Raw genomic sequence first — 22717 nt, forward strand, 5'->3', positions numbered from 1 at the left:
GTAGAGCGGTCGTTCACCAATCCCGCTATAGTTGGTTTGACCATAATGGGTTGTTCTTAATTTCACAGTGTATCAGATGATGGAAGTTTTAAAGAGCTACTGTGGTATCTCTGAAAGAACACCCACCTCTTTAAACAGATTAAGGTCCTTGTGGGTCAGAAACTCCAAGTAATCTGAATTTAGTGGTTTAGTGGTTTGTTGAAGATAACAGTTATGATGTTATATATAATGGTGGAGATCTCAGCAAAGGGAAGCCACATCTCCATTTACTGAAATCCTACCCACAATTAGTAACTGGGCCTTCCCAGCTACAAAAACTACCCCATGTCGTCATTTAGTCCTCCCCTTCCTATAGCTGACATCCACCTGGTTATTTACTTTATGTTGATTTTTGGTTTAATAAATTAGATTTGATTTTATGATAATAACCTTGACATGGATTCCCCCTTTACATTACCTGAGCCAGTCTGTGAGAAAACCCAATTACCTGTTGCTATGTATATAAAATGTAGTTATCTTAATGAAAGGTAGAGAAAAATCTTAAATCAATGGTCATTGTAATTGTTTTGTGTGTTCCTCCATGTCTAGCTCACCCTGCTGGTAGTATTTTAAAAAGATGTTAGAGGTGTAAAAGATTGTAGAAGATCTGGAGATTGGATACCTTTGTATTCAAGTAATGTTTCTGTAATAAGCATAATGTAACAGTACTGGCTGTACTGCTGCAGGTTTTGTATGTAACTATGGTAAAGACAAGTTGAATTTATCCTTTAGTATTTATTCCAACTTATGCTGGTTTGATTCTTGGAAAGACAGATTCATCTGAGTGAATATGTTATTTATTTATTGTCCTGTCGGCTTATCCCGTGAGTTCAGAGTCGCCTCAGCGGATCATTGTCCGCATGTTGATTTGGCACAGTTTTTACGCCGGATGCCCTTCCTGACGCAACCCTCCCCAATTTCTACTGGACTTGGACCGACACTGCACAGCTGGGGATGGGAATGGGCTGTTGGGATTTAGTGACTTTCCCAGAGACACTTCGACATATAGCTGGGCATGGTGATCGGGGATCGAACCACTGACCCTGTGGTCCGTGGATGGCTGCCTTACCGACTAAGCTACAGCCGCCCCTAAGTGTTTGCACATTTTTTGTTTTAAACATTTCTGTTCTATGGCTTATGAGAAATTTTATTTCTAAGATCAGATCTGTATATTTTAGTGCAGAAATGTAGATTAACTGCACTAACAAATACATTTAAAGTGCTTTAATGTACTTTCACCCTCAAAGCCTAAAGAGTTCCACTTCTGTGATGAACCTTTTCAGCAACCTTAATTCAGTAGAGTTTGTCTTAAAGCAGCTGCTGTCAAGTTTTCTTTTTTTGACCTGCCTCAACTTCAAGTCGGCCCCAGTCAAATGTAAAGGATGCAGTAAAAAGATTTCAATATTTGTATCTCGTTTTTTCCCTCAGTTACGAGAAAACACTGGAGTCCATGTTCACTTTTGTTCACTTATGCTAACATTCTCATAACGTGATTAAATTAGTCCCCATTGGGTTTTCTCTGGTCTTTCTGTACCAAACAATAAACAGCAGTGTTCAAACATCCTCTCTTAGTTTTTCAAACTGCAGCAGCTTGACTGGATCTATGTAATAAACAGAACCAGCCACACTAGGCCACACACACACCGCAGTACCTACCAGTACTATCTGCCAGCATTACCGATCATCCCGCTGACAAGTATGTGTCTATATTTCCTCTTTATTTCATCTTATTTAAATGTTTTATGTTCATTTATTTCCCATTTCTCCCATCGTAGTTTGTTTTTAATACAGTAAAGTAAACTTTTACTTTTATCTTAAATGTACTGTCACACACACCATGACTGTGGCTGCTAGTGACCACATAGTTTCTAACCTTTGTTAACAGTGGCTGTACTATTACTGGCTTTCACGCTCTGTGGTTGATTAAGCTTGGTGATGTGTCAGCTCCCTCACGCAACGTAATGGACGTAGTGTAATGGACACAACTAAACTGTTCATCTCTGTTTGGCCCCTGTGTCTGTTCTCCCCACTGACATTGGACTGTACTTACCTAGATATGTGGCTTACAGCTGAAACCAGGGACGTGGTCTTGATTTCAAAGCAGGAAGTGATTTTCAATTGGTATTTATGATTTCAGCTGGTTAATGGCTGCTAACCCTCAGTATCTTGGTGCTTGGAGTCTTTGCTGACTTCAACAAAGTATGATGCATGTAACAAAAATATTTTTCCACTACTATCAATCTATCAACTAAAATGGACCCTGCCCTGAATAAAAAAATACTTCAAAATCCTCTTGAAGAATTTCATTAGGTGTTTCCTTTTATTTTATATTGACACGTTTGGTGTCTTAATATTTCACTCTCTGAGCTCTATCTCTGGTTTACCACAGTTGCATTTCCTCTGCAAATCTACCAGTGTTTAAAAGTGGAAAGTCTCTGTCACAGTCCCTATGAAACCACAGGTGCCCTGCACCTTCAACAGCTCAATAAATCTAGCGCTGCATCACGTTGTGCTCAGAAGCCCCTTACTGCAGATAAAGAGCAGTTGTGGTGTTTATCTCCAAAACCTCTAGAGAAATATCTGGACACGATGAAGACCACTCACCTCCTTTTCCTGTGCATCCTGGGAGCTGCACTGGTTTCCACAGTGGTCTGCCACAGTAAGATAAACCTATGTTTTATTATTGAAATCCTGTACATTGTGTAACAGAGGTGTTATGTTTTAGTTCACCCTATAAAACATTGCTTTACATATTATCCTTCAGGTGCACCTGCTCCTAAAGCCTGCTGCTTTGAATTCTACTCAAAAAAAGTGAGAAAAGAGCTTGTCAAATCGTATTATATAACTGATCAACGGTGCGCCAAAGTTGGAGCCATGTAAGTCCTGGAAACTGAGATTACTTCATTCTCATTATGCTTTATAGAGTGGCACCTGCTTGTTAAGTAACCCCCATAATGTGTTTTGCTTTAAGAAATACAGTGCACGTTTTACACACAGTGCACGTGATTGTGATGCAGTGGATCATTTGATACATCATTTACTGAGTAAATTCTTTTTCATAATCCTCAAAGACATATTCACCTTCTCTGTTTCAGTTTGAAAACACAAAGGGCTCGTATCTGTGTGAATCCAGCTGTCCCCTGGGTTGAGAAAGTTCTGAAATATGTGGACGAAAATTTAATTTAAAGCAGCCGCCTCTCAGGAAAAGGTCACTGTCTGATTTTATCAAATCACATTGTGTCCGTATTTGACATGTGTGATACAATGTTTTAAGGATTTAAGTATATGTGTATATAAGCTACTGTGAGTAATCAAAGATGTTTGACGATGAAACTTCACTGACCAACTTATCTTTGTTTGCGTAATGCTTTGTATTACCAATAATATCATAAAATCAAAATATCATACAAATATAATTAATGCTGTAAAACTTTTGCCTCATCTTTTGTTAATTTCACCTCAGATAAAATATAATCTGTAAAATCTTGATGGGGCATTTTGACTTTGACACGTTACAAGACAAGAACATGTAATAAACCACATGTACTTCAACATTAATCACAAACACAACACTTATGTAAATGTTTTCATGCTATGCCTTTAACTCCGGCTGAATGATTTAGTAACAAAAGATAGAATAAGAAATGATCATGCATTAATCATACTAAAATCGTGTAATTTTCTATGCCAATGGAACTCATGTATATATTCAAACTAGGGAAATGCCCTCTTGTTAATAAAAAATAAGTACATGTCCTCGTCTTGTTTTTTGATTTTTGTAAATCGGTATCATAAACACTTGAGAGACATGTTCACTGAAGTGGATAAAAAAAAATTATCTGTTGAAATTTCATTTGGACATAAAACTTTTTCTACGAGAGTTAATAAGAACTAACACTTAACTTTCTAAATCACTCTATCTTAGACCAATGGCTTGTTATGAAAGTACTAAAGAGGAAGTACCATGAGCAGACGTTATTGACTTTTGTGGTCAAACACATCTAAACCCTACACTACATGCAAACAAACCCTAGTGGTTGGAATCTGAAAAGTTGTGTATCGCACACACACTGTTTGTCAGCAGCTGTTTGCTGTGTGAGACCTAGTCAGCAGATAAAACATAATTGTTGTTCACAAGAACTTTGTGTGGACTTATCACTTTCTGCAGGTCCTTTATTAATTAAGAGAAACATGAAACAGTCTTTATTGCACTTAGTGCTAAAATGACCTGGACACCACTTGTCCACTAAGTCAGCATCACCTTTAAAACACACACCCACCCACATCTGTAGTCAAGGCTTTCTATCCTGCCCATTTATTTCTTTATGATACATCAATACCTTCATATCATCTTTAATCTACTGCAAATGTGGAAGGCTAAAGTACACTAATCGGCTAGAACATCACCACCACCTGGTGGTTTTAAGGGAAATCACAGCATGTGTGTAAGGAGCTGTGTAGACCTGTTAGTCTGCCCATGCTGACCCCGGTAAGGCACAACTAAACTTTATATATCCCTGAAACTGTCCTCAGACTGAAGAAGCTACAAAGTTCAGTAGTGATGGTATAAAGTAATAAAAAAGCAGTTCAGTTATAATTTTAATAGTTACATTTAACATTTTGGTTGTAATTCAGTTTAAAAAAAAAGAGAGAGAACACAGAGACAAAAACTGTTTCACATTTACAGAATAAAGTCAAGATTATAAAGATGTATAGAGAGAACCCAACAATTCCTCCTGGAGCAACCCATAGGCAACAGTGGAGAAAACTCCCTTTAACGGAAGAAACCTCCAGCAGAACCAGGCTCAGGGTGGACGGCCATCTGCCTCGACCGGTTGGGGTGAGTGTAAAGTGAAGAGAGAAAAAAAAAAGAGCAACAAAAAGCAACAACAAAACATCTGGCAGGTTGGTAGGACGAGTAGCTGCACACTGGAAGACGCACAGCTTCAAAGCCGGGGGACACCTGCAGAAAGGGACAGAGAGAGGGAGACAGAGAAGGACAAAGACAACTACGGGAGAGAACACACAGAGTTAATGTCATACAGTGGTGACAATTGCGGGGTGAGAGGAGAGGAGAGAGGGTCAAGAGGAGGAAAGGAGCTCAGTGCATTGGGGGGTGGGTCCCCCAGCAGTCTATGGGAAGCCAAGAGAGAAGCTAGTGAAGGTGAAATATGATCTCTCTTGCTAGTTCCAGTCAGCACTCTTGCTGCAGCATTTTGGATTAATTGCAGGCTCTTTAGGGAGTTACTGGGGCATCCTGAAAGTAGGGAATTACAGTAGTCCAACCTAGAGGTAACAAATACATGGACCAGTTCTTCGGCATCACTTTGAAACAGGATGCTCCTAATTTTGGCAATGTTCCGTAGGTGGAAGAAGGCTGTTCTAGAGATTTGTTTTATTTGTGAGGTAAAGGACAAATCCTGGTCAAAAATAACTCCAAGGTTCCTTGCAGTAGTACTGGAGGCCAGACTTATGCCATCTAGAGTAACAATGTGGTTGGACATCATGTCTCTGAGAATTTACGGCCCAAATACTATGACTTCAGTTTTGTCTGAGTTTAGAAGTAAAAAATTGTGGGACATCCAGGCCTTAATGTCTTGTAGGCTTGAAGCTTTATTAACTGATTATTTTCATCTGGTTCCATAGATAAATATAGCTGGGTATCATCAGTATAACAGTTTATGGAGTGTTCTATAATAATGTTGCCTAAAGGAGACATATTTAAGAAAAAACTATATATATATTTTTTATCATATAACTAATGTATTGCACAAACTGGACAAATTAAATCTCCTCATTAGTCTCACCAGGTTTCTGGGTGACAACAAATCCCTATGACAAAATCACATTTTGTCAAGCATTCACTTTGTGACATGGCACTGTCAGCATTAGTGTAAAATCTTATTCTGCAAAAGTAAAAATGAACTGCTTCATTAAATAAAGACATGAAAGTCCTTAACTGCTGCATTAATACTGGTTAGTGTCTCAGGTTCTGAATTGTAGTGATCAAAGCATATGAAGCAGATGGTCGCATCCTGGAGACATAGACTTGCCCTAACAGAACTAGATTAGGTGGTTTTAATTATAAACCATATAAATATAAAAACCAGTGCTTGTAATTTCCTGTTACTTATGACGTACTCTGCCTTGGGTAAAAATATACAGGTAACACTTTACCATCCAATTTGTTCACTTGTGCACTAGACAAATCTTACAATGATGCATGTTTAGCGGACCCATTCTTTTAATAACAATAGTTATTTCAAAGCAACTTTGCAGAAATTTCAAAAGCAGGAACTTTAATAAGACTACAGCCGTTCTGTACGATTCTGAACCATCTGCACACAGAACAACAGGTTTGATGCTTCTCCTGTTTTAAATAATAATAATAATAATTATAATAAAAATAATAATACTTGTGAAGTAGCTGTTACTTTTTGTCGTGTCACCCGGAGGAAGGAAACACGTGGTGACACATACATGTTTGACGTATGTTTGAAGTACTAAGAGTAAAGTGTACCAGCAGCTACAAACATGCAGTGGACTGTTCAAATCATTCTGGTTCTGCTGAACATCGGATGGATCCTCGTCTTTTTCCAACCAGATCCTTTGTTAGGTAAGAGAAGTGTAGATGACAGACACATACTGAAATGTAAATTATCATTTGAAGCGTAATGTTTCAGTCTGATGGCTTGTGTTGATTTTCAGAGTCTGTACAGAGAAGAAGCTTTGACAGTTCTGATGAGTTTTGTCTTCACCCTACGTCTGATGTGACCCAGACACCGACTCTCAACTCAGTGAGCATTTCCTCTAAAACACCCACTACCACAACATCTACCTGTAAGTCTCTTTCTTCTACCCCGTTCATCACTTTGATGTCAAATGTACAAACAGAACATAAACTCATGTTACATTTTACAGCGACTGACCTGAGAGTCTATGCAGCAGAATCTCCTCCTAACAAAAAGTAAGTCTGATGGATTAATATGGGGTTTCCAAACCAGCTGTCCCTGACTGAACAAGCTATTTAGTTAAGCCTTGAAATGTTTCAAAGTAAAAAGAAATAAGTCCATCTTCACATATATGCAAAAAAAAAAATAAATGTTTTGATGGTTAAACATGATGATAGATGAAGAAGGAAATTACCTCCCACTGAATCAGTGGAGTGTGTTTTAGTATATTTGAAGTGTATCTCAGCCTGCTTGTGTTTTTATTAATACACTACAGGGTCAAGACAAATCCAACCTTGCCTTGTCTTGAGCCTAGATCTTGGCCTTCTTTAGCGCAACCTTTTAATGACTGCTGCCCCAAGTTTTACCCTAGAAGAATAAGGAAGGACTTCATCATTTCATATTATAAGACTAAGGAGTGTTCAAGAGCTGGACTCATGTAAGAAAACTAATTTCAGGCTTTAAATCACAATTTTAATCAGTGTTACAGTCGTTTAATTGCTTGGTTATTATTATTTATGTTTTTTACATTTTCTCATTCTTTATTTCAGTTTGGTGACAAAAAAGTGTATTTGTATCTGTGTGGATCCAAGTCTGTCCTGGGTCCAGCGCATCATGAAATATGTGGATCAGTTTTCTTGTCTGGAAAAAACTTATTCTTAAAATTTCTACAACTTTTTTGTATTATCTGCTATTTTAGATGGGATAAAATAATGAATTTAGTAATCTGCAGAGCTAATGTGATAAATGTAGGTAACGTTTACTCTGAATGGACACACGGACTAAAATATAAATCTTAGAAAAACAAGGTCATATTGTGACTATTGTGATTTCTTTTCTTAAAGTACGACCCATTTTGAACTTGCTCTCTATGGCTTTAGTTTAGATTATAAATGTCCAATAATCCTTATAAACTTCCCGCTGACGTCCCTAGATTAAAATATGTCTCTGCTTCTAGGTGAAAAACTTTTCCAGATGACATCAACTGGAGGAGTTCATATGATGTCATAGAAGCTCTGGAATAATTGTCTGTAATAGTTGACAAGGACTCATTTATTACTCGCATGATTACAAGTTTACATAAGTGCTCGATAAAACCCCCTTTATCAAACGATGCGGATAAACAATGAGTTGATTGTGAGTTGAATGAAACCATTAGAATCACGTTTATCACTGAATCCTATCAAACAATTTATTATTGATTTGTTGACAAACAATCAAAACATCCTGTCGAACTGTAATTTATTCTCTTTTACATATTGACTATATTTTATTACTGTAAATAAATTTCTGTGAATGTAAATGTCAGTCAGCTCCTTTCTGTATTAAACTCCAGTTCACCTTGTTCACCTTGTGGCTGCTTCATCAGGTTTGTTTTGCCTGTCTTTCACCCACATGTCCTTTATATGTCTCACCCTGCACTGTGGCTGTCTGCCTCCACTTATCTGCCAATGCCAGTGTCCGTTAACCGACATCTAAACACACATTTCAGCTGAACAGAAACTAATGACCTGACTGACTCATTTCCTTTCAAGGTACATATTTATCACTTATTATTTAATATTAAACAACTACAGTATATTGATAAGAAATAGGATTTTAATCCTTTAGAACTGCATTTTTACATTCATGAAAAGCAGCTGATTTGATGGCATATTAGTGAACGAATTAAGTAATTATGAATTTACATTTACATTGATCTGTTAATGAACACATAATCCAGTAATTACATGTCACAATAATATATTAATAGTCAAAGTTAAAGTTTCAACATTAGGTTAAACATGATTTTTGTTAATATTGTCTACTACTTCTCAGCATCAACTCAAGAAAACATGCAGATACAAGTTCATGTGTGATAAAGCAGCGGCTCTTGAATGCAGCCTGGTCTTCAGGCACTTGACTCCAGCCCTTCTTCTAATTTTTTGTTTTAGTAGTAGACTGATTTAAATCTGGTTTTATTTCCTGTCTAGACTCAACTCATCTCCCAACTACAGTTTGTCTTAATACTATGTGACCATGTAACAATGGATGGTCACAATAGCCACTAGATGTCACCCAACAAACAACTTCTTTTTGACAATTAGGTTTTGTGCAATAGGTGCTAAATGTCTTCACAAATTCTTTCTATATTGATGTGTACGTATAAGAATGAATTTGGTTCATGTTTATTGAGGTGCTACAGTTAATATCATTGCATCAGAACACATTTAATTCTTTATCACAGTTCAGTACACACATGGTAGAATCAGCTCACATGGCAAAAGACGACTCTACAGAGCCCTGGTAAATGAGAAGCCACTCACATGGTTTTGCAACACAATGTTCAGCCAAGTCGTCAGTTTCAACTTCCTTCCAGCTGTGCTGTGATACCATGATAAACCTGTAAGATTCATTTCTGCAGAAGCTCTACGCAGACACAGCCTGATTAAAAGCTCCAGGTTGTTGGTGGCATAATCCAGATCCATGATGGGCCTGTTCATCGTCAGCCTTTTGATGACTCTTCTGCTCCAGCTGAGTGACGGCAGTGAGTTAATTGGCTTTATAGTCTATAGACATGTCTTTTTTCATATTCTAAATTAATTAAAGGAATGGCATGCATTTATATAACCATGAATACGTACAGTTTGATTACTGAGAATATTAACTAGCTTTATTCATGTAGGTAGAAGTGAATTGTGATGTTGTGTTTTATATATTTTTGGTGTGAAAAGCAAAATTTCGGTTAATACAGATCAAACCAAATCAAACTTAATGTAAAAACTTTTAGTGTGATTGAGTTGACAAGATTTTATATCTTGACTCCCCCACCGTCCACTCAATCCTTCTGTGCTTTTGAAGGGCAGAAGGATTTCACTTCTAGTTTTGAACTTTTGTTAATTTGTGAACCATTAATGTTTGAGACTGGTATGAAATTCATTAATTAACAATAAAGGTAGATATCTACTTTTAAAAACGCCTTTCTTGCCCTTGTAAAAAGTTTGCTCTTCACAAATTGACATCAGCTTTAAATAGTCTGGCAGGTTACCAATAACAAAACACTGGTAAACCTTGCAAACAAATAAGATCCCACCACCATTTCATCATATCTTATGTTCCTTCGTGATTTGACTCTTGTCCTCTCCAGACCCAGAGCGGAAGCAATATACAACACGTAAATCTGATGATTCTGTGCCTTTCGGCGAGTTCTGCCTGCATGTTTCTGATAACTCTCAGTGGACCAGCTCCACGTCAGGCACCCAGCAGCCTACAAAGTCTGCGAACACAGGCAAAGAGCCCACCCAGCATCCCAAACACAGAGGAATCGTACAACTAAAACAAGCAAACAGGGGATCCAGCCAACAGCCAGCAACTACGTCAAGACAATCGCTCACACAGCCAACCCTGCCATACGTGGAAGTGCCTGAAATTGACAGTGCATTTATGTTTCCAGTGGGGGCCCCTCCTGTACATGAACTAGGTGAGATAATTATCCTGACCTACCCCCAATTTGGGGGTGTTATGAAGATGATGTTTAGTTAGATGGTACGAATCTTATAAATAACAGTTTGTTAAAGTCACTAAATTCACTGTCTTAATTTTTCAGTAGATATGGAACAAAAAACTTCTGCTAATATAAGTTGTTAAAACTTTTTTTTTAATTCCATCAAGTCAATGACTGTCACTGCAACATGGAAAATATGAAAGATCCAGCTGAAACCTCCTCAGTTAGAAGCACAACAATTGTGTGGCCCACTAAAATATGTAACTCAATGAAGGTTATGTAAGTACAGTGTTTGTGTTTCTGTGTGTGTCATCAGTAGACAGTGTATGTTAAGCAATGTTTTTGTAAAGCAATGGTTGGTTTATTATTTTTCTGCACTAAACTGTATCTGTACAAACCATAACTACAGCCGTATTATGTTTATTAGTAACATAATGAGGATATATTGGTATGTTAATTTAAAAAGCATTGCAAATATGTTGATACTGAACATAGACCTGCTTTTGCTGTTATCACACCATTTAATGGCTGTTATCATTTTGTTTTCATTTTGTTTTTTTGTTTTTTTTATTAGACACCACAGCTTTGAGCTAGTAGCTACCCGTTCTATTTCCTACGTTGCGCAGCCCTCTGGCTGTAGCATAATGAACCAATCCCCACCCGCTCGCCCCAACTGAAGCAGTATAGTCCACGTCCACCGATGAGTGGGCCAAAAGTTGGTTTGATGACTTGCCCAGGGACACTTTGACATGCAGTTGAAGAACGTTTTACACGATAGTGCACTTAACACTGAAAATGTTATAAACATATATGTAGTTTTAATGATTATCATTAAAACACAAATCAACTTTTAAAGCAAAGCAAAATATACCAACCATTAAATCTAACCTAACCTAACAGGTGTTTTAAAGACTGCTAGTTAGCTTCATTCATCACTGCCCTTAAACAGCCTCTTTCAACTACGCTTAATGCAGAAACAGCGATCTACAGTATGTGGGTACATGAAAAGGGAGAGATCATGGGCAGGAAACCAGCTTATTCATAGATTTACCTAGATAACGATCGCTGAAAGGGCAGTTAATTTTAGGTTTGGGACGGTTTCAAAATCTACTCTCAATTATCGGATCTCTCAATTTATCTGATTTGACAAAGACATTTTTTTTTTTGCTGATATTGATTGCTTTTCTGCTCAGAGCTAAACTTTGTATTTTTATCATTGCATTTAGGGTGCTGCTGCTAATGCAAAAAAATAAAAATAAAAATAATAAAATAATAATAATGAAAATAACAATAATAATGATATATATATATATATATATATATATATAAAATCCAGCGTGTTGACAAAATGACTTTTTTGTATACCAGTATCCAGCAGCTCAATTCAAGCACGGTTTAAAACAAACACAAAGGCTGCAGTAAAAACCTGGAAAAACATATCCAAAAAGGAAACTAACAAATTAACAATGTCAGTGAGTCACACGCTTCATGCACTTACAGCAAACAAGGATTAAGTTTTATTTGCTTTAAATTACATTGAAATTGTCAAATTAAAACTGTTTCTGTACTTGGTGGTTGATCTGATACAAAAACAGCTATTTGTCCTTGTGGAACATACTGTATCAAAATGCAAATGAAAGCTGAAATTCTTAACTTTTATCTGATGTCTTCAAATCTCCTCAGTGTATAGCACAAACAAATGTATTAGCCTTACTGTTCTAATCCAAGAGGGGACTGTAGGTAGGTACGTTGCATTTATCATCAGTACATCTAGTTTTTGTGACTTTTTTGTGATTTTGTTTTGTAGTTGTGTGTATTGCAACAGAATAACGCTTACTTTTGTTTTTCAGTGAAATGCTGGAGAACGGCAGGGAAGTTTGTGTGAACCCACCCAGCATTTCTGAATATATCGCCAATCGTGTTTTGCGGTAGGCTGAGTCACTACATCTCAGTATGGATTTGTCAGCTGCTATTTAAACTTTATTTCTTAAAGTGGACGATCATAGAAATGTGTATTTTATTTTAGACTTGCATATTTTTAAGATATAGCATGTACCTTTTTTCACTGTTTTTCTCCAAAACTTATCTTGTTGTGGAGAGTTGCTGTCAAAGCCTCCTGTAACCCAGACTCACTGAACAGCACCTGCAGCGAGGCAAAGATATTTGATTCTAAATGTTTTTATTTTTGCAAGGAGTTTCAGGAAGCTTCAACAGTACCTCTCTACATTTCAATGTGTTTTGGAGTGTAAAAAAAGTTGTATAACTGCCAGTTTGACAATCTGATGTCAGCCATTTCCTCACTGATAAGATGATGGATTAATAATCTTTTTTTGCAAGTTGACGTGTTAATAAGAAATTATTGCTCACCCACCTCTTAGCCCTTTTGTCACAACTGCTGCTCCACTGGATCCTACCACAGAGTTACCCACAACAACTCAGCCTTCTGTTCCAGAAACCACACAAAGTAATGAGAGTTTTGAGGAAAAAGAAACAGGTAGATCAGAATTCTTGTGAATTTAGCAAATAAATGAGTCCTATCATGAAAGAGAACTGATTTTCTGTACTGTACCACAATGACAAATACTCTGCAGCAATTTTTGATCAAAGTTTTTCTCATTTCTTTACAGTGTTTGAAAGCTGTGAATCCTGCAGTGTTACAACAGATTTAGACAATGTTGACATAAATGACATAGAGTTTTTGGATGTGAAAAGGCAGTCGTTCATGTGTTCCCTCCTTATTTAGTAAGACTCCTAATTCTATTCTTCTTAAACACTAACTAAAGTGACAAAAGTATCCCCACATGAATAACAAATAATGATTTTTCTATTTCTCTGTGCTAGCTTGTACAGTAATGTCAGCTTGAATGATGGTAATGGCCTCTGTTTGGATCAAGACCAACAAGGGTTTTGGACAATGGTGAAGAAATTAGAAGAAAGATTTTACCAGACACGGGAAAAAAGTTTGCAAACTTGTTGTTTTTACTTCATTAAAGTTACATAAAACAAATGTCTTTAATGTAAAATAAGTCAAAAAGAAAATCTCACACTTGAGAAACCTAGAACTAAACTTTTGATTAATTGGAATCTTTAATTGAAAACTTCTTCATTTGACACATTAGCGCAGCTTTAAACAGCACATAGAGTAATGTATCTCTTTTTTTCCTTCAAGTCACTGATGGATGTCACTGCGAGGAGCAAAATATGCAAGCTGCAGTGAGAGCTTCAGAATTCACAAGCACAAGGGTTCGGGCCCCCACTGAAACGTGTAACACAACTGAATTCATGTAAGTGCTGTATGGGAGTTTGTGCGGATGAAACTCTTGAGTGAACTAAGTATCATTACACAGCCCCCTACAAAGTATTGGAATAGCAAGGCCAGTGCATTTGTTTAGGATGTTCACTGAGGACATTGAGTTTAAAGGATCATTCCAGTCATTCTTTCCTGTCTTTTATTAGTATTGCTATTATTATCATCATTATTATTATTATTATTATTATTATTATTATTATTATTATTATTATTATAACTAGTAGTAATTTTTAAAGAGACTTGTCAGAGGAAACTGGTTATCTCAGGGTTAGTTAAGCTTATGGTAAAGAAATGTATGTCTATTAGGAAAACAGACTTCATTTGCCCCATGATCAACTCCGGAGTCTTAGGATCTAAAAAATAAGCTGTTGCTCAGCAAGTGTCAGAAACAGATGCTTCCAAAGCAATTGAGTCAAAGAACCATAATCACAATATTAAATAAAAAAACTTGATTGATTTCTGACATAATTGAGCAACCGTAGTTTTAAACATGCCCCCCGAAACTTTGTATCCCTGCAAAAAATGAATAATTAAAAAACAAATATAATGACATGACATTTGAGAGAGAAAGTAAAACAGCCATGCAATTTTAAAATAGGCCAATGCAAACCTTTGCACTCAACTGTGTACAATTAAGTCAAGTTAAGTGGGATCAATATACAAATGGGTTTGATCAAAATTTGGGTATTATACGGGGATATTTACATTTACATTCAGTTATTTGGCAGACGCTTTTATCCAGGGCAACTTATCAGTGAGGTACTAAGCAAGCAACAATTAAAGTCAAGGAGAAAACATTAACGCTATGAGAATTAATGATTTCATTTCATGAGATAAAGATAAAATTTGATTTATTTATTTTTTTAAGATTTAGGTGCATGGAAAGTTCTGGGTGAGTTCGGTTTTCAGCAGGTTTATTGAATATTTGGAGTAAGGCTGCTGACAAGAATCACTTTGACTACTTTTGCTCACTTAAGATGTGTGTCACCTGAAACAATGTTGTTTAACCCATCAAGATGTAAATACTATCAAATAAAAGCCCAAATATCTTCAGTGTATGAGTGTTGCCATTCCAATACTTTTAGAGGGTACTCTAGGTAAGATTACAAGATAATTCACCAACAAATATATGATGATAATATTTTTAAATGAGATCATGTGAAAAATTCTACTTGATGTGATGTTTTTTTCCAGTCAGACACTGATGAATGGCAGTGAGGTTTGTGTGAATCCACTCAGCCTCTCAGAATACATTGATGTTCCTCGGTAAGTTAAATTAAATTTTCCTTCAGTTACATTTTTGATGAGCCAAATCTATTTCGAAACTCGTCATAGAACATTACAATGGACATTTCACTCTCTGACTGTCTGAAGATGAGTTATGAAAGCTTTTTTGCAAAATCTTAGTTTAAAGTTCATGTTTGTGTTCAGTTCTGCCTCATGAGCCTGAAGAAATCAGTTGAAGTGTCAGTTTTCTGATATTTCCCATCCCATCTTTTTCTCTCCTGCCATTGTACATTTATGAGTCTTCAAATCTCCCTGAGATGCACAAACAACGTGTGTTAAAGTTGACTGATTTTCAACATGTCTCTATGCATCAGTTCAAGCTGGCTCATGCAAATACTGTGCTTTGGACTCTAAGAATGTATTCTGTCTGAACACACAATAAGGAAATAACCCTGCAGACTTCATAGAATAAAGTATGGGATGTAATCTTCAAATAAAGTCCTGTTGAGTTTAAGAAAAAAATAGGAAGTTAGATATAAGTTACGCCTATTATTACATATGGCAGATGAATATTTTAAATTTAATTATTTCAATGCAAATAATTTAATTCATCTGAAACATATCAAGTGCTATGTCCTTACTGATACCCTGATGGATGTGTTCTGCCTGTAACATCAGTGATCATTACCTTTAAGTTTAATTGTTGATAGAGATGTTTTAATCAGGAAAGGTTCAGGAAAGTAAAATTCAATTCAATTTTCAATTCAACTTTATTTATATAGCGCAAATTCACAACAAAGTCATTTCAGGGCACTTTACAGAATAAAGTCAAGATTATAAAGATGTATAGAGAGAACCCAACAATTCCCCCTGGAGCAAGCCCTAGGCAACAGTGAAGAGGAAAAATTCCCTTTAACGGAAGAAACCTCCAGCAGAAGCAGGCTCAGGGTGGACGGCCATCTGCCTCGACCGGTTGGGGATGAGTGGAAAGTGAAGAGAGAAAAGAAAAGAGCAACAAAAGCAACAACAAAACATCGGGGAGATTGTTAGGACCAGTAGCTGCACACTGGAAGACACACAGCTTCAAAGCCAGGGACACCTGCAGAAAGGGACAGAGAGAGGGGGACAGAGAAGGGCAAAGACAACTACGGGAGAAAACACACAGAGTTAATGTCATACAGTGGTGACAATTGCGGGGTGAGAGGAGAGGAGAGAGGGTCAAGAGGAGGAAAGGAGCTCAGTGCATTGGGGGATGGGTCCCCCAGCAGTCTAAGCCTATGGCAGCATAACTATAACTAACTATATACTTTATTAAAGAGGAAGGTTTTAAGCCTAGACTTAAAAGTAGAGAGGGTGTCTGCTTCCCGAATCTGAACTGGGAGCTGGTTCCACAAGAGAGGAGCTTGATAGCTAAAGGCTCTACCTCCCATTCTACTTTTGGAAATTCTGGGAACCAAAAGTAGGCCTGCATTCTGAGATCGAAGTGGTCTACTGGGATGATATGGTGCTATGAGGTCTTCTATATATGATGGAGCCTGACAGTTCAGAGCTTTATATGTAAGAAGCAGGGTTTTTAATTCTATTCTAAATTTAATTGGAAGCCAATGGAGAGAAGCTAGTGAAGGTGAAATATGATCTCTCTTGCTAGTTCCAGTCAGCACTCTTGCTGCAGCATTTTGGATTAATTGCAAGCTCTTTAGGGAGTTACTGGGGCATCCTGAAAGTAGGGAATTACAGTAGTCCAACCTAGAGGTAACAAATGCATGGACCAGTTCTTCGGCATTGCTTTGAGACAGGATGCTCCTAATTTTGGCAATGTTCCGTAGGTGGAAGAAGGCTGTTCTAGAGATTTGTTTTATATGTGAGTTAAAGGACAAATCCTGGTCAAAAATAACTCCAAGGTTCCTTGCAGTGGAGGGCAGACTTATGCCATCTAGAGTAACAATGTGGTTGGACATCATGTCTGAGATTTTTGGGCCCAAATACTATGACTTCAGTTTTGTCTGAGTTTAGAAGTAAAAAAATTGTGGGAGATCCAGGCCTTTATGTCTTGTAGGCTTGAAGCTTGATTAACTGATTATTTTCATCTGGATCCTTAAATAAATATAGCTGGGTATCATCAGCATAGCAGTGGAAATTTATGGAGTGTTTTCTAATAATGTTGCCTAAAGGAGACATATATAAAGTAAAAAGTATTGGTCCTAACACAGAGCCTTGTGGAACTCCATAGCTAACCTTTGTGTACATGGATGATTCATCATTAACATGAACAAATTGAAATCTATGAGATAGATAAGATTTAAAAGAAAAAACCTTGCGTCTAAGAAATGCCTCTCAAATTTTTCTTATAGATTTTCTGTTTAAAAAGAAAAATTATCTTGTCACTTACACAAGTTCTCAATTTAAGAATAATAATGTAATTTAAGACTCAAATGGTACCCGTTAAATTGTATTCAACTATTCATTTCACATACTGCACAGCGTTGATTCATTTGAAAAATGTGTACAGTGTTATATATACACCTCAACCTTGCTGTAATGTGCTTGACAAGGTTTGATAAATAGAAAGAGAGAAACAAAGAGATTGAGACAGAGAGAAGGCAGAACATAGTTTCAAACACCAGTGCACTCATTGCCATATTGGCATTTAGCTGGTCCTTTTCCTAAAGTCCCGTCTGTCAATTAACACTGAGCTAAAATTGCCACTATAAAAGCATTTTAGTGTTAATTTTGCACAGGCACCAGCTTCACGACATACTGTAGAACATTTGGGGATTGCTTTCAAAACAATAATGATGCTTACTCTTTATTCAAAGATGTGGAGTACAACATTATGGTCACATATTTAGTTTCTTGTAGCAGGATGTGTGTGATGAGAACCTGGTGGGAAACAGGAAGTGTGGTAGACAGCTACAGTGTGCAGCTCACGAGTAACTAGAGGTAACTAGAGCGGTGGTGGGGAACCTAGGCTCCTCAATGACCACCGCCCTGCTTGTTTAAACTAATTTATAAATTGTTCGATGAAAACACTCGAGAAACTTAAACCTGCTGTTTTAAGAAACGCTGCCTAATTTTAAGCTTTCTTTTTTGGCTATTGTTAATCTTGGGGATAAATATTCTTAAATTCTGCTCAACGAAGAGACCAAATACTTACCAAGACTTAAGTAACGGGTTTTATTGTTTGTAATAAGTAAATGTTGCTAAGATTTTGGCATTTATCTCTAGTTTAAGACCTACAGTCTTAAGTTTAAAAAATTCTAAATTTGAAACCTCAGAACCATCTCTTCTTATAATGCACCCCAGTACAACTCCACTATCCACGGTGATCTCAATAATACACACATACAGTAGTGGAATTATAACCTTTATGACAGTTTCAACCTAATAACTGAGAAATTAGAACCTTGTAAATGTGAAATTCAAAGCAGAGCCACTGTATTGGATTGCATTAATAATGTTATGTCTGATCTGTGTATTTAATTTCTAACAGGATTATCCAGTTATCCGAATTATTACCCGATGTGCAGTTTGGACGCGTGGCAGAAAGTTTACACCACATAACTGGTGAGTTTTGCTATAAACAGAAGTTTTCATGCAACAATATGACAAATAATGTGCTGCATTTTAGCATGTGTGCATGCTATAATGAATAATGAATCAAATAATGTAGAACCAAACTATAGATAGTAAACCTGTGGCTTTTGTCACACACAGTTTTTATGTAACACTAACTGGTTGGACAACAGTGAATACGTTTAAAAAAATTTAGGGATACAGACCAGAGTTAACCGCATAATGATGTGACTATACATGTAAGTTACTAACTCAAAAACTGTACTTTAAATTGATATGTATATGTTGTCTTCTACAGAATATAGGGTCGTTCACCATGTATGTCCACTATGCGCTGCCCTTGAAGACTGGAAGGACCTGGACCCAAATGATGTAGAATCTATGAGCATAGAGGTGTTACCATTGCCCTGTCCGATCCTCATTTCGTAAGCCTCCTGCCACTGCCACACCATCATTTTTTACACATTGTGTTTATGCCTCTTTTAGAATGTCTCAATCAGTTCAAGAATAGAACAGAATCAGTTCAATTTAGGATATTCCCATAAATAAGAAATCAATATAGGTTTTTTTAATGGTACAAAATAAGCACTGCATAGTATATTTATAAGAAATAACTTGTGGTTCACAGTGTCAAATTGAAAACTGAAGGAGGCGTCTGTGTGTCATCGGACCAACCCAATTTCAGCACTTTCATCAAGAAGATGCAAGATCTAGCCCACTGAGAAAGATAACAGTGTGACGTTGCTTTGATCCAGTATGGGAGAGATACCAGGGTGGGATGTCAAATCTGTGATGGTGGTGTTTGGAACATTTTAATTGTAATCATTTTATTTGTCTTTATGTTTATTTCATTAAAGTAGCTATTAGAAATTTGTATTTCTGACATGGGAGTTAAAGAAATCTTATGTTGCTAGTTCTGTATCTCTGTTTTATTTTATTTTCTACTCTATAAAACCCATGTTAAAATATTAAAGCTTCATCAATCCAATTAAGTTTTTTTTGGCATTAAATTCCTACTCTTTACATTTTACAATTAAAGTTGTAGCTATCAGGGAAAGTATTCACCAGATCTTCATGTACAAAAATCATCAATAAGACCCCAATCCCTCTTAGACTGCTTTTTACACATCTTGCTAAATTAATTTCAATTATTGCTTCTGCAAAACTAACATGTCTCTTAGACCCTGTCCCAGCCAAATTGGTTGACATGTTTTACGTTTAATAGATGTGTTCATATTTGATTTGATCAACCTTTATAAACAGTCTATGTACCACAGCCCTATAAGGTAGCTGTAATTAAACCACTACTTAAAAAATCCTGTCGTGACCCAGGTGTTTTAGCCAATTACAGACCAATATCCAGTCTCCCCTTTATTTCTAAAATCCTTGAAAAAGTAGTTGCAAATCAATCATGCGACCACCTGTACATTAATAATTTCTATGAAGACTTTCAGTCAGGACTTAGAGTTCATCATGGTAAAAGTCACCAACGATCTTCTCTTAGCCTCAGATAATGGACTCGTCTCTATACTTGTTTTGTTAGATCTTAGTGCTGCATTTGATACCATTGATCACAACATTTTATTACAGAGACTGGAACATGAAATTGGGATTAAAGGAACTGCACTAGGTTGGTTTAAATCTTATCTATCTGATAGATTTCATTTTCATGTTAATGATGAATCCTCCATGCACACAAAGGTTAGCTATGGAGTTCCACAAGGCTCTGTGTTAGGACCAATACTTTTACTTTATATATGTCTCCTTTAGGCAACATTATTAGAAAACACTCCATAAATTTCCACTGCTATGCTGACTATACCCAGCTATATCTATCTATGGAACCAGATGAAAAAAAAAAAAAAAACAGTTAATCAACCTTCAAGCCTACAAAACATAAAGGCCTGGATGTCCCACAATTTCCTATTTATAAACTCAGACAAAACTGAAGTCATTGTATTTGGACCCTAAAATCTCAGATATATGATGTCCAACCATATTGTCTAGACTTAAAACATTCCTCCATGCTTCTATAGGCTTAGACTGCTGGGTTACCCACCATTGGTTCTACTCGAGGTTTCTTCTGTTAAAGAGAGTTTTTCCTTTCCACTGTTTCCTAGGGTTTGGGCAAGGGTGAATTTGTTGTGTTTACTCTACATATCTATGACTTTATTATGTAAAGTGCTTTGAGATCAATTTGTTGTAAAATAGAGCTTTGCAAATAATTGTCTTGGAGCATCCTGATAGCTGAATGGTTTAGGCCACATAACCACAGTTTGAATTCAGGGTTTGAATTAAGCTCACAACCTTTGCTCAGCTCTCAGCTGGTGTACCTAATTATGAAAAAGGACAGAAACTGACAAACAGATTTTAAAACAAAGCATGGAGGATTATCAATGAAATGCAGGAAACAGTGATCACCAGTCTATCAATTAGTTACATCATGTAAAATAAGTTATCAGGATTATGTTGATTTCTGTGGAAACCGACTCAGGAATTATAAGACCAAGGTTGAGTTATTTAGTAATAGTAATTTGAAAACAGGAAACCAATGATTTCCTGCTTTCAATTTGGTCTATCTTATAGTTTTTTGTTTTAGTTTTTTTAAATGCCGGAACATCCAGGAGTACACCTCTGGAGTCACCACGAGGTCTCTGTCCTCAGAAAGACGAGTCGGAAAGAACGTAACAAAGTTCACAAAGGGCCACTTTAGTGCTCACAGTAATGCAACTACTGTACATCTTATTGCAAAAATGAGTCAAAACTGATAAAGTGTAAAGCTCAGTGTAAAGCACTAGACACAAACAGTGTGACTGTACAGAGAAACGGATATTTAAATTTTACTGAAATAAAAATGTAGCAGCAGCTTTAATGGTGCTGGACTAACCATGAACATCATTTCACTGCAGATCACCTATTTGTTGTACAGAATATTATTTAAGTTAATAAATATACCAAAAAATAATGAACAATTTATACTGTGCCAATGTGTAATTGCGCTCTACCCTTCTTACACACCACACTTACACTGCCGCAGATATAAGTTAAGAAAGAAGAGCTACATTTTTGTTTGTCAGACAGAGAGACAGTACCAGAAAATCCCACGTGCAACTGCATTAACAATGTGACGCAGAAGCCAGCAGAGGTGAACGCTGGCGCGGTGCCATGTGGATGTCAGAAAAGAGCAGCTTACTGAGGACAGTATTGATGGTACACATCTACTGATTCATACAGGAGTATTGACAAAGGATAATACGCATTCTGTGACATTACTACTGTATGTCCAAACCGTGTAAGAGGGGAAAACAATACTTTGTGTGGCATACTCACTGTTATTGTGCACCGTTGATGATCACCCACCCCTGTGTCATAGGCCAGTCCTGCATTTATACATATTTAGTAATATAATAGGTTTAAAAGTCTGCCTGTTTATCAAAGAGGATGTTTTATAATGACTAAATTGAGTTTGAACTGCATACACACTGCAGTGCACAACATCAGATACAAGTTTGTACTGTAATATTTAAAATATTTATCTCCCTGGCTATGTCATTGCTTCTTTCACACTACCTTCGAGAGACAAAGACTCTTGTCAAATGAACAAATGTATAAACTTAGCAACTATTCACTAAGTGTAAGGTTCATACTGGGAATGACTATTCAGATTTCGAGCCCATAACTTCTAGAAAGTTACGGCGCTGTTGTATACAGTGTCCGTACTTACATGTACTTTTGTTTTCTAATATGAAACATTGTACAGCAGCACCATCTACTGACTGCAAGTCTAAATGGGATTTTTTCCATGAACCAGCCAAAGATGCTGAATCAGAAATATTGAATGCGAGTCATTGGAGCTCACTGTATGAAAACTACAATCATAACCATCTAAATCTTATTGAGAATGTAAATAATTTCGACCATTTCTTTAATAGTATGTTAATCTGATCTAAATAAAATTCCAGAAGAAAGTGCATTGATTTGCAAATAATTTGAAACATTTTTCAGATTGTAAATAATACAAAGACAACAATTCAAATATTTGGGGCAGGGACGTGTTTTATCACCTCTTCTTCAGTGGTGGACCTTAAAATGTAGATGGTCGTGCATAACCCCAATGTGCACTAGAGCAATGTC

At 36.7% G+C, this 22717-nt stretch overlaps 2 protein-coding genes across 3 annotated transcripts in view; both read left to right on the forward strand.

Moving 5' to 3' along the window:
- Window positions 1-21489, forward strand: part of LOC137138201 (uncharacterized) — a 33537-nt gene extending 12048 nt beyond the window's left edge. The window contains exons 1-12 of one of the 2 annotated variants that reach the window (XM_067525230.1): window positions 9365-9516; window positions 10117-10449; window positions 10641-10752; window positions 12324-12401; window positions 12852-12967; window positions 13101-13215; window positions 13315-13433; window positions 13643-13757; window positions 14978-15049; window positions 18501-18574; window positions 18882-19008; window positions 19212-21480. In XM_067525230.1, coding sequence (XP_067381331.1) covers window positions 9456-9516; window positions 10117-10449; window positions 10641-10752; window positions 12324-12401; window positions 12852-12967; window positions 13101-13215; window positions 13315-13433; window positions 13643-13757; window positions 14978-15049; window positions 18501-18574; window positions 18882-19008; window positions 19212-19305 — 1416 coding nt within the window. In that variant the 5' untranslated portion in view covers window positions 9365-9455 and the 3' untranslated portion in view covers window positions 19306-21480. Of the gene's footprint in view, window positions 1-9364; window positions 9517-10116; window positions 10450-10640; window positions 10753-12323; window positions 12402-12851; window positions 12968-13100; window positions 13216-13314; window positions 13434-13642; window positions 13758-14977; window positions 15050-18500; window positions 18575-18881; window positions 19009-19211 lie in introns of those variants that run through there. The other variant, XM_067525231.1, reaches the window with a different exon arrangement.
- LOC137138024 (eotaxin-like) lies at window positions 2495-8275 on the forward strand. Its single transcript, XM_067524930.1, has 5 exons — window positions 2495-2698; window positions 2804-2915; window positions 3135-3192; window positions 4573-4610; window positions 7541-8275. Exons 1-5 carry the CDS (start codon window positions 2629-2631, stop codon window positions 7650-7652), a joined length of 390 nt encoding a protein of 129 aa, XP_067381031.1. The 5' UTR covers window positions 2495-2628; the 3' UTR covers window positions 7653-8275.
- Window positions 21490-22717: the final 1228 nt, after the last annotated feature.

Source organism: Channa argus, chromosome 12 (genome assembly GCF_033026475.1).
Source record: "Channa argus isolate prfri chromosome 12, Channa argus male v1.0, whole genome shotgun sequence".
NCBI classification, from domain to species: domain Eukaryota; kingdom Metazoa; phylum Chordata; class Actinopteri; order Anabantiformes; family Channidae; genus Channa; species Channa argus.

Coding starts and splice junctions, on each gene's coding strand:
- LOC137138024 (XM_067524930.1), top strand. CDS start 2,629: ATGAAGACCACTCACCTCCTTTTCCTGTGCATCCTGGGAGCTGCACTG. Junction 2,699..2,803: donor TTCCACAGTGGTCTGCCACA/GTAAGATAAACC, acceptor ATTATCCTTCAG/GTGCACCTGCTCCTAAAGCC. Junction 2,916..3,134: donor TGCGCCAAAGTTGGAGCCAT/GTAAGTCCTGGA, acceptor TCTCTGTTTCAG/TTTGAAAACACAAAGGGCTC.